At 41.4% G+C, this 15,092-nt stretch overlaps 1 protein-coding gene across 1 annotated transcript; it reads right to left on the minus strand.

Annotated features, from left to right (window-relative positions):
- Positions 1 to 831: 831 nt before the first annotated feature.
- Positions 832 to 14,308, minus strand: IL17RA (interleukin 17 receptor A). Its single transcript, XM_009875179.1, has 12 exons — positions 14,281 to 14,308; positions 12,151 to 12,291; positions 10,521 to 10,645; positions 9,319 to 9,445; positions 7,172 to 7,219; positions 6,917 to 7,074; positions 5,591 to 5,668; positions 5,076 to 5,151; positions 4,977 to 4,991; positions 4,015 to 4,116; positions 2,899 to 2,940; positions 832 to 2,303 (listed from the first exon to the last, which is right to left on the minus strand). Exons 2-12 carry the CDS (start codon positions 12,281 to 12,283, stop codon positions 832 to 834), a joined length of 2,376 nt encoding a protein of 791 aa, XP_009873481.1. The 5' UTR covers positions 12,284 to 12,291; positions 14,281 to 14,308.
- Between the last annotated feature and the right edge of the window lie 784 nt (positions 14,309 to 15,092).

Genomic DNA, 15,092 nt, shown 5'->3' on the forward strand with positions numbered 1-15,092 from the left:
TTATACAATACACCAGGTTCCCTTGATTCAGTAATTCTGCGTTCAGCCCCAGACTCTTCTTACAGCCCAAATCTCATTTTTTGGTCTGTTATTCCCTTTTCCACCCTTCCTCCTATTCCTGCTTTTCAAGCACATACCTCCCAGCAGGGAAGTAGGGAGAGTTATGGAGACTCCTAATTAAAAGTTTATCCCACTTACTGCTCAACTGTTCCACTTGATTTCTGAATGGCTGTGAAAATACATTTGCAAATGAACAAACAAGCAGCAAAAGAAAAAAAATCTCCAGGCACATGTATGAGCCAGCTAGAGACAGCCCTAACCTAGCTGAAGTTTAAGGCACACAGCTTTAACACAGTATTTACAACAAAATATTTAAAAATACGTATTGAAATGGCAACACAAATTTTGCTGTGTTACCTAAATCTATTTTCCAAACCCCGGCCTCGATTTTTATCCAGTGCAATAGAACCAGTACAGCTGGAGGGCATTTTCGAAGGCACAAGTGGATAAGCCACAGTAATTTTTCTGCCATCTGTCAGTGAGGACTCAGCGTAACACATTTCCCCAAGGAACAGAACTATCGTCAGTTCTTCCACGGGGGTGGCTTCTCTCCACAGAGACTGGAAGCAACGTTACCATTTTGCTGGGCAATCCTGCCTCCCAGCACAGAAAGATCCCACCAGCAAGTCATTTACAATACAAGGCCATGGATGATGTTGCAAAGCAGTTTCAGCATTGTGCATGGTACCACCTTCCATTCCTGTATTTCAAATGGAGCAGGTCCCAGACTGAGTCTAACAGTCCTCTGAAGACTGGCTGTTGTCCACCACCTCAGCTGGATACCCCAAAGTCAGAGCTTCGTTGAATGTCCTGGAAAAACAGTTGCTGTTGGAGGCTCTTTAGACTGTTCAAGACCTCTGGAGAGAGTTCATGGAAGACCACCTGATTTTCCTGATCCTCCTCCTCTTCCTCCTCCTCCACAAGGTCATCAGGAGGCAGAGGAGAACATCTAGAGATGTAGCCCTGGTCTGACTGCACTGACTGTCTTTGGACTGACTTACATTGGTCATCAAAGACCAACTGGTGTTGCTCGTCAGCCTCCTCTTGGCAGAGAGACGGCTCTGAAGGAACAATACTCTGCTGATAAAGAGAGTACATGAGTCCATTCAGATGGTGTCTCAGTTCACCTGAGGGGTTTGCAGGACTCTGGTCATCTATTTCAGAAACTTCAGACTCATTGTGGAGGATGACGTTATTTCTCATTGGAAAGTTTGGCTCCAGAAGAGGAACTCCTTCCATACAGTCCTCATTACTCAGCACATGATGACCAAGTATATTTCTGTCTTCCACAGGAGAGATTGGCTCCACTACCTGAACCAGAGGAGCCTCATCCATAGGAAGGACCATAGTCTGAGAGGTTGGATCCCCACAGGGATTAAGCTGAGGTTGCAGTTTACAGCCTCTGCTTTCACCTTCATGCATGTGGAGGTTGACAATGTAACAGCAGTTAGGGTCAGGCTCCCGTAGGTGCAGCTGGTGTTTCACAATTCCACCTGGTTCACTTAGCAATGAATCCACCTGGCTCTCTCTGCTTAGGGACTGCAACTCTTCATCATTATCCAAGCAGACAGTTTCTCTCTCAAACCAGTCTGGGTGCTCCATCTGCCAGTCCTTGAACTTTTGTACTGCCTCTTTCAACTTCCTCCCACTAGGGGTATCGATGTAATTTTCAGCTGTGATTTCCCGGATTCGATGGATGCGCCCAGGTTCAAACTTCTCCAAGTCCTGAATCCGAAAATAAATATCCTCAAACTTGTCCATCAGCTGGTACCTGGATGTGACATGGAACAGATCAGGTATATCTTTCTCACTACTTATCCCTTCAAAATAGCAGACTATATACATTCCAAAACAGGCTGGCTTCTTGAAATCTGGCAGGATCAAATTCAAGGCTGGGGTGAACAGGTCTCCCATAGGCTTTTGCTGATCTTGCTTGAGACACACAGGCTCGCTCCCAAGCATGGCCTGCCATTTGGCCTGGGTGCCCCGCGAACATAAGATGATGATCTTTGAAGAGAGGTCTTCCATTTCCTTCTTCTGTCGAGTAAGCCAGGGTAATGGCCCTAACTCTGAGATCTGATGATCTTCTAGAAGATCTAAGGCTACGGCAGTGCCACAAACCGTCATCAGAAACTCGGCAAACTTCAGCACCACGTCCACGTACAGCAGGTGATCAGCAGAGTACACAATCCAAACCTTTCGGGGCTTCAAGGGTGGCAGAGGAACATCGGTATACGGCACTGCTGAAAGATAGAAAAATATTTGTCCCAGCCATATTCCTGAAATGGTGCAAGCCAGCAACAATCGACAGAGAATATTAACTAAAGGTTCTAGCAACTACCACTCTTGAAGCTATTTGGGCAACACATGCAGAAAACATTTCATTGTAGAAATTCAATACACAAGTCCAGACAGCGGATCCTGGATGGATCATAGGATTTCACCACACGAAAGTAATATACCAGCTTCAAGAGGCTTGCAAACATTGCTGTATTCTCTGCTGGAGAGCTGATGTTCCCACCTCAAAACAATCTCCTATTGCTTTGGCTGAGATGATTTAGCAAAAGTTCTTTTAAGGTCAGTGAGTGCAGCCTCAGCTGGGTCAAATGCCTCACTGCTTAATAAAGCGATTATCTCCCATCTGACAAATACAGCATTCCAAATCCCATATATAAAGTTTCTTTTAGCTAAACAGGAAGATCCTAAGGCTACCTTTTGGTTTTGAGAAGCACCTACAGAGTAGTAGAGCCTATGATGTGCTGGCCCCTTCTGGACAATTGGGTGAGACTTTCAGAATGCATTACATGTGCTTGATAAAACACACGCAGGACACCTTACCAGTTTGCAAATCACTGTGGTTGCATTTCCCTCGCCGGTGTGCTGGAAGAGAGACAAAGTCACTGTCAGTTCCAAAAACATGAAATAAGGTTAAATCCTTAAAAAAACACCACCTTCCAAAGATTAGCTTAACTACACAGGGAGGAAACCATGCAGAGGGAAGAATCCTTATGAAAAAAAAACCCTGCTACATTAATAAAGACTCTTCTACAGCCAGTTTTACTTTGCTACATTTTTCCTTGGAGAGGAAATCAGTTTTCTCCATCTTCCCTAAATCTGGCCAGCCTCAAGAGGTACACAGCTGCCAGTTGTTCTGCTAACTCTTCTTAAGGAGAAGAGGCTTTTACAAAGATAGTTTTTTTCTTAAGAGGCTTCTCTGAAGAGGCAACTAAAATGTTCCTAGGAACATTTTATATGCAACTTTGATGTTAAGAAATTTTCCAAAAGATTTCCAATCACTCCTCTCAGGTAAGAAACTCCAGCGACTTACACAGTTTCCATGTGATAACTCCCTCATGGCTGCTGCACAGAAGACTACGAATTAGTCCTTAAATACCTAATTTTCCAACCTGCTCAATGTCAGCCTGTGTTGAGTTTGGTTTTTTTCTTTCCTTTCCATCTTAATTTCACAGAATCATAGAAAATCCATCTTAATTGAAAAGCATTATTTAAGATCAAAATAGTACAAAAAGGAATTTTATAGAGACTTTTGGTGACAGAGGAAAGACTACAGTCTGGACAAACAGGAAGCTTCTGTTCTGCAAAACTCTTATGCAATGCAGGAGAAAAATAAAAGGAAAATATATGTGTAGCAATCTGCAGGAAATAAAGTCTTGAACTGTGAAGTTCCTTTTTCCCCACACAAGCTCTGAAGTGCTATGAAAATGGAGCATCAGACAGCATAACCTGTGGAAGGCTTTACTTAACTAGGTGCATGGTATTAGGATGTTACAAGTCCTACAATGTAGAACAGGTGAAAGTGTTTACACAGGCATTAGCTTAGTGGCAAGACATCAGAACAGCACGGAAGAAAACAGAGATAAGAATAGGAACAGAAGTAGGGAAAAAAACAGTTTTAGCATTGAATCTTTTCTTCCTAGCTGGTATGAGTCTTACCTGCTCGTTTTTTGGTCATACAAATTACACCTGCTATGACCGAACCCACCAGTAACACACAGATCCCAGTGATACACCAGTAGAGCCATATAATCGTATCACCTGCAGTACAAAAATAGCACTCACATATTGCTTTACACAAATAGAGTTTCAACAAGGAACAGAAGGTTCTTGAGCAGCAGGGGACAAGACCCTGGCCCTGCCCAAAACCATGGGTAGTCCAGTGCTTCCTCCTTACAACACACCATAGCCACTTCTCAAAATCGATTCCTCTTTTCATGATGATTCTCTACACCATAAACTTGCTCCACAAAGAGCCATATGTGCAGCACACTGTGATAACCTTCCTCTAAATAGCAACATTTATCCAGCTTTGACAGGCATGCCGCCCATGTCCTGCCTGTTCATGTAATCTACAAAACCACATAATTTTGGGTGATATATATATATATTTTTTTTTTTTCAATTTTACAGGTGTTTTTTCCCCTCTTTTAAATCTTGGGCAAACTAGCTCCCTACAGGTGCTGTTGAAGCCAAAAAAAGCAAAAAAAAAAAAGATGTCAAATCGTTATGCACATGATTTATCTTGACATTCATAAAAATGAATATATGCAAGCTATTCTCTCCAAAAGCTGCTTTATATTATGCAAATTTTTTAACACTGAGCAAAGTGACAGAAAGTATTTTATATTAAGACTCTTCTTGTCAAAACTGTTTCTCAAAGAATTTTATGCAAGTGAAGTATTTCTAAAAAACCTCTACTCTTTAAGATTCACACTGCATACAAATACTTGCCTCATTAAATCATGGTAAAGTAAATCAACATGACTCATTCTGAACTCAGTGTTATAAGCGGACACTTTCTGCCCATTGGGTCCTTCCCAGGGAGGATCATTTGTTATTCTGTGTGTCAGGAAAAGAGCCGCAAAAAAAAGTTGCAGGGTATTGGAAGAACTTCTTACCTGATGGGTCTGTACCTGCAAAAGACAAGAGATACATTAAAAATTCAGCTCTCGTCTCTAAGACAATGGGAATTTAAATTAAAGAAGAGCAGTTCTCACTTGGAGCTGGTGAACACGGGACGAAAGCAGAATGTCTCAGACAGTCTGTACCACAGTTCGCAAAGAATGGTTGAATCTGCAATTGAAAAATCCAGAAAACAGGAGCTATTCTTAAAAGCAATTTTGTTCCCTGCTTCACTTTCCTCCTGCCTTAACTCTCCCTTTTATTTTAGTACAGGGACACAGAATTCCCCTTTTCCTTCAGAAAAGAAAATTAATTAAGAATTCTTACACTATAGATTAAGAAGGCAGTGAGCTCCTGAGGTTGCACACTTGCCATTCCCACTCCATAGTCTCTGACATGGCAACCGTACACTGGAGAAAAGCCACAGTCTACAGAGAATACTTAGGTAAAAAAAATTGTTCTTTCAGCTGTAATCATTATTTCCCCGATACAGGCAATTGGGGATTAGTCAATCTCAGAACAAAACATTGAGCAAAACCCCATAGTGTTGTTAAACTGCTCTTTGCATTGCTGGTGAAGGAAGGACAGAGGGACAACAGCAAAATCCTACCTGTATTTCATAGCTGCAGCAAGCTCTTATGTTCCTCTCTATTTTGATTGTGACATTCACTTGCTGTTGCAGTCCACTCTGCAGAAATCAGATGCAAGTTATAAGGCAAGGAAGAAAATGGAATGAAAGAAGGAAAAAAAAAGTTGACATGAGAATATGGAATGGTTCAAAGTAAGAAGATTTTTTTTTTTTTTTAACAAGAAGCCCACAGAGGACAAAAACAAATAAGTGGCCTGGCCACCATTATTGTAAGTGTCCTGTGTGACAGACAGGGGAACACAATTAAGACAGCAAGCTACAGCTGCACAGGTAATAGGAAACAATTAAGGATGTACATTGCATAACTTCAAATGTGTTAAACGTACAGTTTCTTAACTATGTAAATGTCTTCAGTTATCTAATGTGTAAACATTAACAAGCTTCCCCATTTAATTAAAAACAGCTGTCAACACTGCTGCTTCTGACACTAGAACAGACAAACAAGTTGCCCTTGTTACCTGCTGTACACAATCAGTATCATGATAGTCTAAGTGTATTCTTTAGGATGAACAGCAGATACGTACTCCAAAATGAGGTATATTCCCCTCTACCAGGGAAATACACACAGCACTGTACCAGTGTGTCAGTAATAGCTTCACAAACATGCATGCATGCAGTACGAAGGGTTTTAAGCGTGGAAGGAATGTAAAGATTAAACAAACTGAATGCCAATATATCTGGCCCTGCCCCAAGGAAGGGTGGGGGCTGGTACCAACTATTCAGCATTTCTCCTCCCTCAGATGCCTGAAGTGGAACATTTCTTCTGTCAGAAGACATTCTGGATATACTCTGAGCTTCTCAACAAAACAGGCTGCAAGACCTGCAGGAACTGATTCTCCATGTCTTTGAAACATTTGTTACAAAACCACTCATTCTTGATGCAAAAAAATTAACTAACCACCCATGCCCCTCATCACATTTAATAAACCACTTCAATGATTTATTGAAACTTTGCACCTCATTTTGAATGATTTATTTAGTATTATCCCTCAGGCATTGCCTTGACAAAGATACAGCCTAGAGAGTCAAATATTCAATTCTGGTTTTCTTTGGAGATGTTTACAAACTGTTTCACATATCATAAAACCTTTTCTTCACCTTTTATCCACCAAATTATTGAAATAAAGTTCCTCTTTCAAAAAACAATTAAAAAAACCTGTGAAAATAATTCCTTGAAAACCACTGTTCAAGTGCATTCGAACATTTCCGACATCACGGCTCCAAGTCCTTGTTTCGCAACTGTTAAAGAAATGTTTGTCATGTTTCATCATTTAGGAAGGTAATTACCTCAGTGAAATCACGTGTGATCATTTTACATTTCTTCTCATTCAGGAAACTGGCCACATGAATTTTATATCGAGTTGACTCCATCCATGGGTTAAAGCTCACAAGCAGAGTTGCATCATCTAGGCTTTTACCTTGGATCCTGGGCTCCCACAAGCTGCCTGGAATTAGTTCAGATATTCCCAAGTTTCTCAACTGTCAGAAATGTGTGTCAACACAGCACCCTCATCCACACAACACAGACGGAAATGTTCTTACCTGTGTTTATACATGGGATGGTTCTCTTCATCAAAGAGTCCTTGCAGTCTGCAAGAAAGACCATCAATGACTGGTCAGAACACTGTACTTCTGTTTAGCAAAAGCTCTCATTTTCTTAATTGGAAGCCAGACACTTAACCAAGTCCCTTGATGAGCAGAGATTTTTGTTCCAAAGCAGGAGCAAAATTCTGCAGCAGAATAGTATTGGTTTCCAGTGTATAAACCAGCCCTGCTGCTGATGTTGTGGAGTTCCCCCCCCCCCTTTTTTCCTCAGAACACAGATAATTAATGAGACGAGACTGAACACATGCAATATTTATTTTAACAGTAATTTCTGTCAACCTTTGCTAATGTAAAACTTATGCAGAGGTAGTCATAGTGGAATTAAAACTTCATGCTGATTTCTGGACCTTAAAACGCCACAGCAAAGGATTCTACCGAAAGCATTCTGCCCCAGGATAACTAGGAAACTGGAATCCTTCTTGATCCCAAAACACTCTTCCACATTTTTAATTCTCTTTGCTTCATTTAGCAGATTGGCCCTGCTCTTTGGGACTTTCTTCAGAGTCAAATGCAGAGTTACATATTCAACATTTAGCAATTTACAAGTCTCAGCCTAAACTATGTCTCTCCTCCAGGGTTCGGACAAAGGAAAAGGCACAATTCCCTGCTTAAACAGTTGAAATAAAACATTGCATATCTTAAATTTCCAGAGTTGGAAAATTTACAGTACCTCTGTGATTCATATGTAAGGTCTAATCAGCAAAGGTCCCTGCAACTGCTGAGCTTGACACAATGCATTAAGTTTCTGAAGAACGGCAGAGGATAAAAGCCAGCAAGTTCTTAGGATGAGCAGGTACAAGAAAGGATAACAGGGCTGAAAACCAAGTGCCCTTTCTCCTTTTCCTGCTCACGTTGACCGAACACACCACATACTTTGCCATTTTATAACCACAAAGTCACATTGACAACTATAAGCAAGTTAAGAAGAAAATTAAGAACCAGTTTTCAAGCTCTGTATTGAGTGCCAAATATTTATGAACTAGTCAGAGCAGCCACAGGGCACTGGAGATGCTCAGCATCTTCAGGGAAAACAAAAATTCTTTTTAGCTACAGGACAACTTTCACATACACAAGAAAGGGTCAGGCACTTGGCTCTTTCAAGTTTCTTTGTAAATGATGCCTCACTGTGCCTTTGAAATCAAACTTCACATGTCTAAGATTTAGTATTAGAAGCCAAACTTTACTTCCTATTTGGAAATTCTGGCCTGTTCTTCCAGCTTCCACGAGTAGAGGGGCAACTTCAGAAGATTCCAAATTAAGTAAAAGCAGCAGCCCTAGTCTGCAGAGCATGAAAGATTACTCTGCAGCCCCATTCACAGAGATGAAATATCTTTGTGCCTGGCTCCACTGACGAACATTTCAGCAACAATGTCCAGGAGATGTAACTTACCTTGAAACATCCCCTCAGAGGGGCACCTATACTACTTTTAGGTTTAGCTCTCTTTAGCCATGGCTGTACCAGAGTAGACAACCTACAAATGCAATTGCTCAGAAGTCAAGAGGTCAAATTCCAAGGCTTTGTCCAGCTTTCTAGAGAGCATAAATGCAAAAATTGTTTATAGTAACATCTTCCATGTAGAAACTACAGTCAACCAGAATCAAAGGGTCTGTCTTTCACTGACTAGTCCCTCCACATGCACCTTATTTTGAACAGAGATTTGACAAACTTCTGGACACAAGATCCCAGAAACAAGGATAGTGACAAGTAACATAAGCAGTAACAGCATTTTAACTATACACCACACAGGTACTGTAGATGAGGCTAGCACCATGGACTTTCTACAGAGCAATAATTCAGAAAGGACAACAGGTTGAGTCACCATCCCTGGAGGTGTTTAAAAGACGGGTAGATGTTGTGCTGAGGGACATGGTTTAGCGGTGTTGATAGTGCTAGGACAAAGGTTGGACTCTATGACCTTGAGGGTCTCTTCCAACCAAAACTGTTCTATGATTCTACGATAATACTGCCACCTTATTGCCAAACTTGCTCACAGTTCACGGACCTGGTCTGCAAAAAAAACCCGCCAAACCTCCAGGTCCACAAACCTAAGCTCAACATCTAAGTGAACTAGAGCGTTTCTTACCAGGCATCGTGAGAGACATGGACTTGCAATTGTAGTCTCCATGGAAACCCAGTTTGGGTAGGTGGTAGACAGTCACTTGGTAAGTCTGGCCAGGTTCCACTTCAAAACGGTCAAAAGTGAAATTCCACTGAAAACAAAGCATATTCACATGGACTTAAAACAAGAACATTACTCTTATAAAGGCACTGAAACTAACGGCTGACTTGGTCCCGTTCTACTGTGTTCTCTCATCCCATATGACATTTCTTCTGAAGCTTGAAAATAAAAAAAAAAAGGAGCTCGAATATTATATGTTCCGATCCCCTGGTCTGCCACAAATCCTTCTGCTAGGAATGAGAGAAATATAGCGAGGTCTTTGAATCTTTGAACTGATATAATAGTCTTACGGCAAATAACTGTGTGGAGTTTCCACCAAATTACACTCTGAACTGAAAAGAGATTAGGCTAAAATACACAGTTTTGAAACTGAAACTTTAGTCTAGTATGAATCTTGCAGTGCAGTGCAAGTGCTAAGCTTTTAGAGTTGCACTTACACACATATGGATCTGTGCCTGGCCATTCCACATATATTTTCTTAAATATATACTGTTTTCCACACCAGCAATGCTGTGCAAATTCTGAGACGGCACTGGCTCCGCATGGCAAGCTAACTATGGACAAATTCTGCATGGTGAGCAACAAATTCCAGATTCCTTTTTCTTTCATAAAGGCAGCTGTGGATGCTCAGCGTTTTTCTGCCGAGTTTCCTAAACTGAGTGTAAGCTGAAGGAGCATTTCTCCCCCCCGCCAAGGTTGGTGCTTTCCTCCACAGCAAGAAGTACAATAAAGAAGTGGAAATAAAACGAAGAGTTCAGTTGAAAAGGCTGTAAATGTCATGGCCCTCAAGCAGAATGTAAAAACTTCTACAATCATTTGCTTTAGGCAACATCCAGAATGGTGACATGTACTAGGCACTCGGAGCAACAATTCTTAAAACCTGAAGGATGGTAAGAGTTAAAGAAATCTAGTAAGCAGCTTGTACACAGTTGCACATAAGTGTCAGACAAACTGGAAACAACAGCTGGTCTCAAGCCCAGTGCCTTGACTGTTTCACCAACTCTTCTAACCAGTCTGTACTTTTTAAATCGATAAGTGTAACGTGTGACAGTGAAAGCAAGAAGAAACCCATGACCTAGAAAAAACAGAGAGTCCTTTGCACTCACCCGACCTCCATCTGGACGGACCTGAAGTGGCAAGTTGTTCTGGAAGTCAAACTGGGCACAGATCTGTTGATTGCTGTTCACTTGCATCACAGCCAGCTCTGCCCCTTGGAGGTACTGGATGCTAGCTGCAGGCACAGGGACAGAGAGAGATGTCTGTCTTTGCCTGTCATCTGCATGTGTAGAGAATGCAACCCCTGCAGAGATCACCACTTTGCCCAGTCTTGTCAGTCTTACTCGTTTGAAGTGCTAGGGATCCCAACACAAAGATAACCGGACATGAAAAAGGGAGTGTGTGGGGCTGACTAACAGCACTTTCAGCTTCAAGGTTGTCCTGCATAGCCAGAGCTACATGTGTGCAAATGAAAGGGCAGAATAGAAAGCAACTTCATTCTTCCAGGTACCCTGGCACAGGTTCACAGCTGTGTTTAGCTCTGCCTCTCAAGGCTGTTTCACCCGGTTTGGGCACTGAAGCAAATACGCTTTTATTTTGGTGCAGGCAGTGCTAATGAGAAAGTTTATAACCACAGCTACAAAAAATGACTGACTTACCCAAGCCACACCTGATTCTACACTACTATAGCTATACTGAGATGACAACTCTATACAGCCCTCAGACACAGGCTCTGCAGAAGGAAGAAACCAATGTGCTTAATTCTATCTTGAATCAATGCAAAACCATAAGCAACAGCATGCAAGGGAAAGATCATATATAAACAAAGATGTTTGCAGAGTGAAAAAACTTGGCTTACTGGTACTCATTTAGGTTCCAGCAATGAAACAATTATTCCTTTGTCAAGACACATGCGCAAATAGGAAACCTAAGTTACAAGGACTAGACTATCCCAAATTACAGAATCACAGAATGTTAGGGGTTGGAAAGGACCTCAAAAGATCATCTAGTCCAACCCTCCTGCCAGTGCAGGATCACCTACAGTAGGTCACTCAGGAAGGAGACTCCACAACCTCCCTGGGCAGTCTGTTCCAGTGGTCTGTCACCTCACAGTGAAAAACTTTTTCCTAATGTTTTTGTGGAACCCCCTACTCTCCAGCTTGCACCCATTGCCCCTTGTCCTATCACTGGATATCACTGAGAAGAGCCTGGCTCCGTCCTCCTGACTCTCACTCTTTACATATTTATAAACATTCATGAGGTCACCCCTCAGTCCCCTCCAAGCTAAAGAGACCCAGCTCCTTCAGCCTTTTCTCATAATGGAGATGTTCCACTCCTTTCATCATCTTTGTGGAACTGCTCAAAAGAGTCCAGTGCAGTTCCCTGTCCTTCTTGAACCAAGAGTCCAAGAACTGGACACAATATTCCAGATGCAGCCTTACCAGGGCAGATTCCATTCTTATCTGTTTTTCCCATCTTAAATGTCATTATCTCAGGCTAGCGGAAGCATTTAAAACTCTTGAATACGCAGCATACCCAAAGCATCAATTCAGTCATCAAGACAAATCCAAAAACATCCCCCAAAGCAAACAATATGAAGTAAACAACTCCCTAAATTTCAAAGGTCTGTTTTCATTACTAAGTCAGTGAAAGACTTCACATGATAATTCTCCTCCCTGTCCTTACTAGATCACACCTAATTCCTCTGCTCTGTGTCGACATTAAACAGCCACCACTTACCATCAGTGGCCACCTTCCATTCTATTCGAAGCACGGGGAGTAGTTTTCCATCCATCTGACGGAAAACGTCAGAAGAGACATGAAGACTGCTGGGAGCAGAAGGAGTCCACTGCTGCTGCCAGTTTGTGTCCATGCAGGTACCTGCCCAGCAAATGAAAAAGTCAGAGCAGGGCCAAGGAAGTTCTGCTTCCTTGCAATTACAGTCTGCCCTTTGGGTCAGGGTTACTGAAGACAGCAGAACTGGGTGACAGACTGCTTCACAGTTCAGAAAGACAGTTTTCAGCATGCCAGTACTTAACAAATTGTTTGTAATATTCTGAACTCACTTGTTCAAGTAACTTACACTTCCTCTTTTCCTTCAAGTCCATTAGTAATTACCACAATTGACACAATCAGGCCAAATGTATTTATTCAGCATCTGCTGCAGCAGGGCCATACTCTGCTGCTGAAACAGCTCTACGTTAGAAGACTAGTACTAATTTTCCAGCCTCCCAGTGCTAAGAAGTCTGTCAGATACTCGAGGAAATTGTTCCAGCAGCTAATTACCTTCTGGTTTAAAACTGCCTTACTTCTGATTAGAATATACTTCTCAATTTAGCTTTCAATAACTGCTTGTTATTTCTTTCCTAAACTTAATGAGCTTTCTGGACAGAAAAATAATTTATGCTAGTCAATACAGTGTTAGGGAAAACTGATTCTGTACTCTCATCAGAAAATGAAATTAAGAATGACACGCATTAGACATACATGATCTACTTAAACTTTTGTACAACATCTGACTTACTAGAGCATATTAAGAAATAGCACAGTCAGGCCACTCAAAGTTCACTTTTCAGTCTTTTTTGCTGAGTCAGTGATGGAAACAGTGGAAAGTGGGCACTATCCCATCCTGTAACAGCATGGTTTTAGGCTTAGGAAACAATTGGACAATCCTCAAATACTCATTCTACCAAATAATATCAACAGAAAAACTGATAAGATTAAAGTACCTTTCAGAAAAGAGTGCACTAAAAAAAGTCTTTTCCCTAGAGCAGAAAAACACAGCAAGAACCATAAGGCAGAATTTCAACCAAATATTCAAATAAGGCAGCATTTTAATGGTAGAGCTGCAGTTTGGCTTAGCCATGTTGTCAAGCTGTATTCCAATGGCTGCCTGCCAGTAGGAAAAATGATCCAACCCAATCCCACCCAATCCTTCTCCTGCCAAAAAAGTTTAAAGTCTCCTTCTTTTCAGCATAGTCATCTCCCTCATCCGGCATACCAAGTGTGGCTACAAAAATACTTGTGTTGGTACAATCCAGGGTTGGTCAGCGAGGCAGAAATGAGCCTGCTCAGGATGACGGCTGCAAGGGAAGGCCAATCACAGAATCCCAGAATGTTAGGGCTTGGAAGGGACCTCAAGATCATCTAGTCCAATCGCCAAGGAGTTCTGCAGTGCCAGCTGGGCACTCCATGCATCAAATGGACAAATGCAGAACATTCCCCTTTTTTTAAGGCCTTGACCTGCCATTATTCTAAAGCGTTTCAGGTGCGTGCCACGGCTGAGGCTTGACCCTTACATCTGGTATGTCCAATTTATTTTTCAGTGGGACTTACAGTAACTCTAGTTTCCTTTTCCAAATCATACAATCATTTAGGTTAGAAAACATCTCTAAGATCAAGATAATTCACTAGACTTCATGGTCAATAATTTACATTAACTGCTCTCAGCCGTACCACTTCACGCCTCTTTTTTAATTCTAGCTCATACATCAATTTTTCATCAAGTATCATCACAGACATAATAGCCTGTAATGAACATTTCCTAATAAAATTGCCCTAAAATGTCCATTTTTTTTAAAATTGACTGTCCCAGCTTTAAATAGAAGCTAAACAAGTTGGGTTGTGTTCCACCCACTCCAAATTTCTATCCTGAAAAATATTGAACTTGCCATTTCTCTCTTATCTGGAGTTGATTATGGATCAGACTGAAAACTCCCAAAGAAAAGAATGACACCAATGCTTCAATTTACATCTCTCCGATTCTAGCAGGAAGAACTTTCTGTATGAACTCAGTTAGGGGATAAAAAAAAAGAAAAAAGCACATGATCTGATGAAAAAAGTGCAATGAAGAAAACCAAAATTACTTACTATTTTTTACAAGGCAGTTTAAATCCTGTGGGGAAAAGAAACAAGAATATTACTCTCAAAATAGAAACTGGATTGACAGAAATTTGCTTCTGCTTGGTGGCCGGAGAAGGGCAGGAAAAAAACAATTCAGCAAATAGCAACACACACAAACTGGAAGAATTAACCATCAGGAAACACTGTGCAAAGTTGTTAATCAGAATACCAAAGGACACAGGACATGAAACCTGTGCACACTTGAACCACATATGTGACAGTAGTAGCTGCAATAATAGAAAGAAACTGGAGAGGCAAAAATGCAAGATGATGAGAGTGAAAAATCTTCCAGAAGCCAGGGCTGCAAAAATTAGAAACCAGTGTGACATGAAAGACTGCTTGTCTTGTTTTTTAAACACTACTGGTTTAAGTTACTGCCACCCAGCACTGATGGTGCTGGTGACACCTGCAAGTTCTAAGCCCACCTGACTTGAATCACGAGCTCTCCGCTTGCCACTGAAGTACTGAGCTACATCCTGCTACTGCAAGACAACCCTTTTATCTTATATTTGGGTTCAAAACCGCTATGAAACGACACTCTAAAAAACTTACACTCAGTAAATGACTAGTAGCACATGGTGATGAACAGTCCTGTATAACAGAAAGGCTGCATCAGTTATGACTGGTCTTTTTCTCAATGCCTCATAAGAAACAGGGAAGGGAAAAAACCACGTTTAGTAAGTGCTAAGCTTCTAAGTAGGATATGGTGACTTTATTTGTAGAAATCTGAGAAGTAACCCATAAAGGAAAAAAAAATACTAATGAGAATCCCTCTCTTT

Source organism: Apaloderma vittatum, unplaced genomic scaffold, assembly GCF_000703405.1.
Source record: "Apaloderma vittatum isolate BGI_N311 unplaced genomic scaffold, ASM70340v1 scaffold18078, whole genome shotgun sequence".
Classification (NCBI taxonomy): Eukaryota; Metazoa; Chordata; class Aves; order Trogoniformes; family Trogonidae; genus Apaloderma; species Apaloderma vittatum.

Coding starts and splice junctions, on each gene's coding strand:
- IL17RA (XM_009875179.1), bottom strand. CDS start 12,283: ATGGACACAAACTGGCAGCAGCAGTGGACTCCTTCTGCTCCCAGCAGT. Junction 7,075..7,171: donor CATCCCATGTATAAACACAG/GTAAGAACATTT, acceptor AACTAATTCCAG/GCAGCTTGTGGGAGCCCAGG. Junction 5,152..5,590: donor GCTGCAGCTATGAAATACAG/GTAGGATTTTGC, acceptor TTTCAATTGCAG/ATTCAACCATTCTTTGCGAA.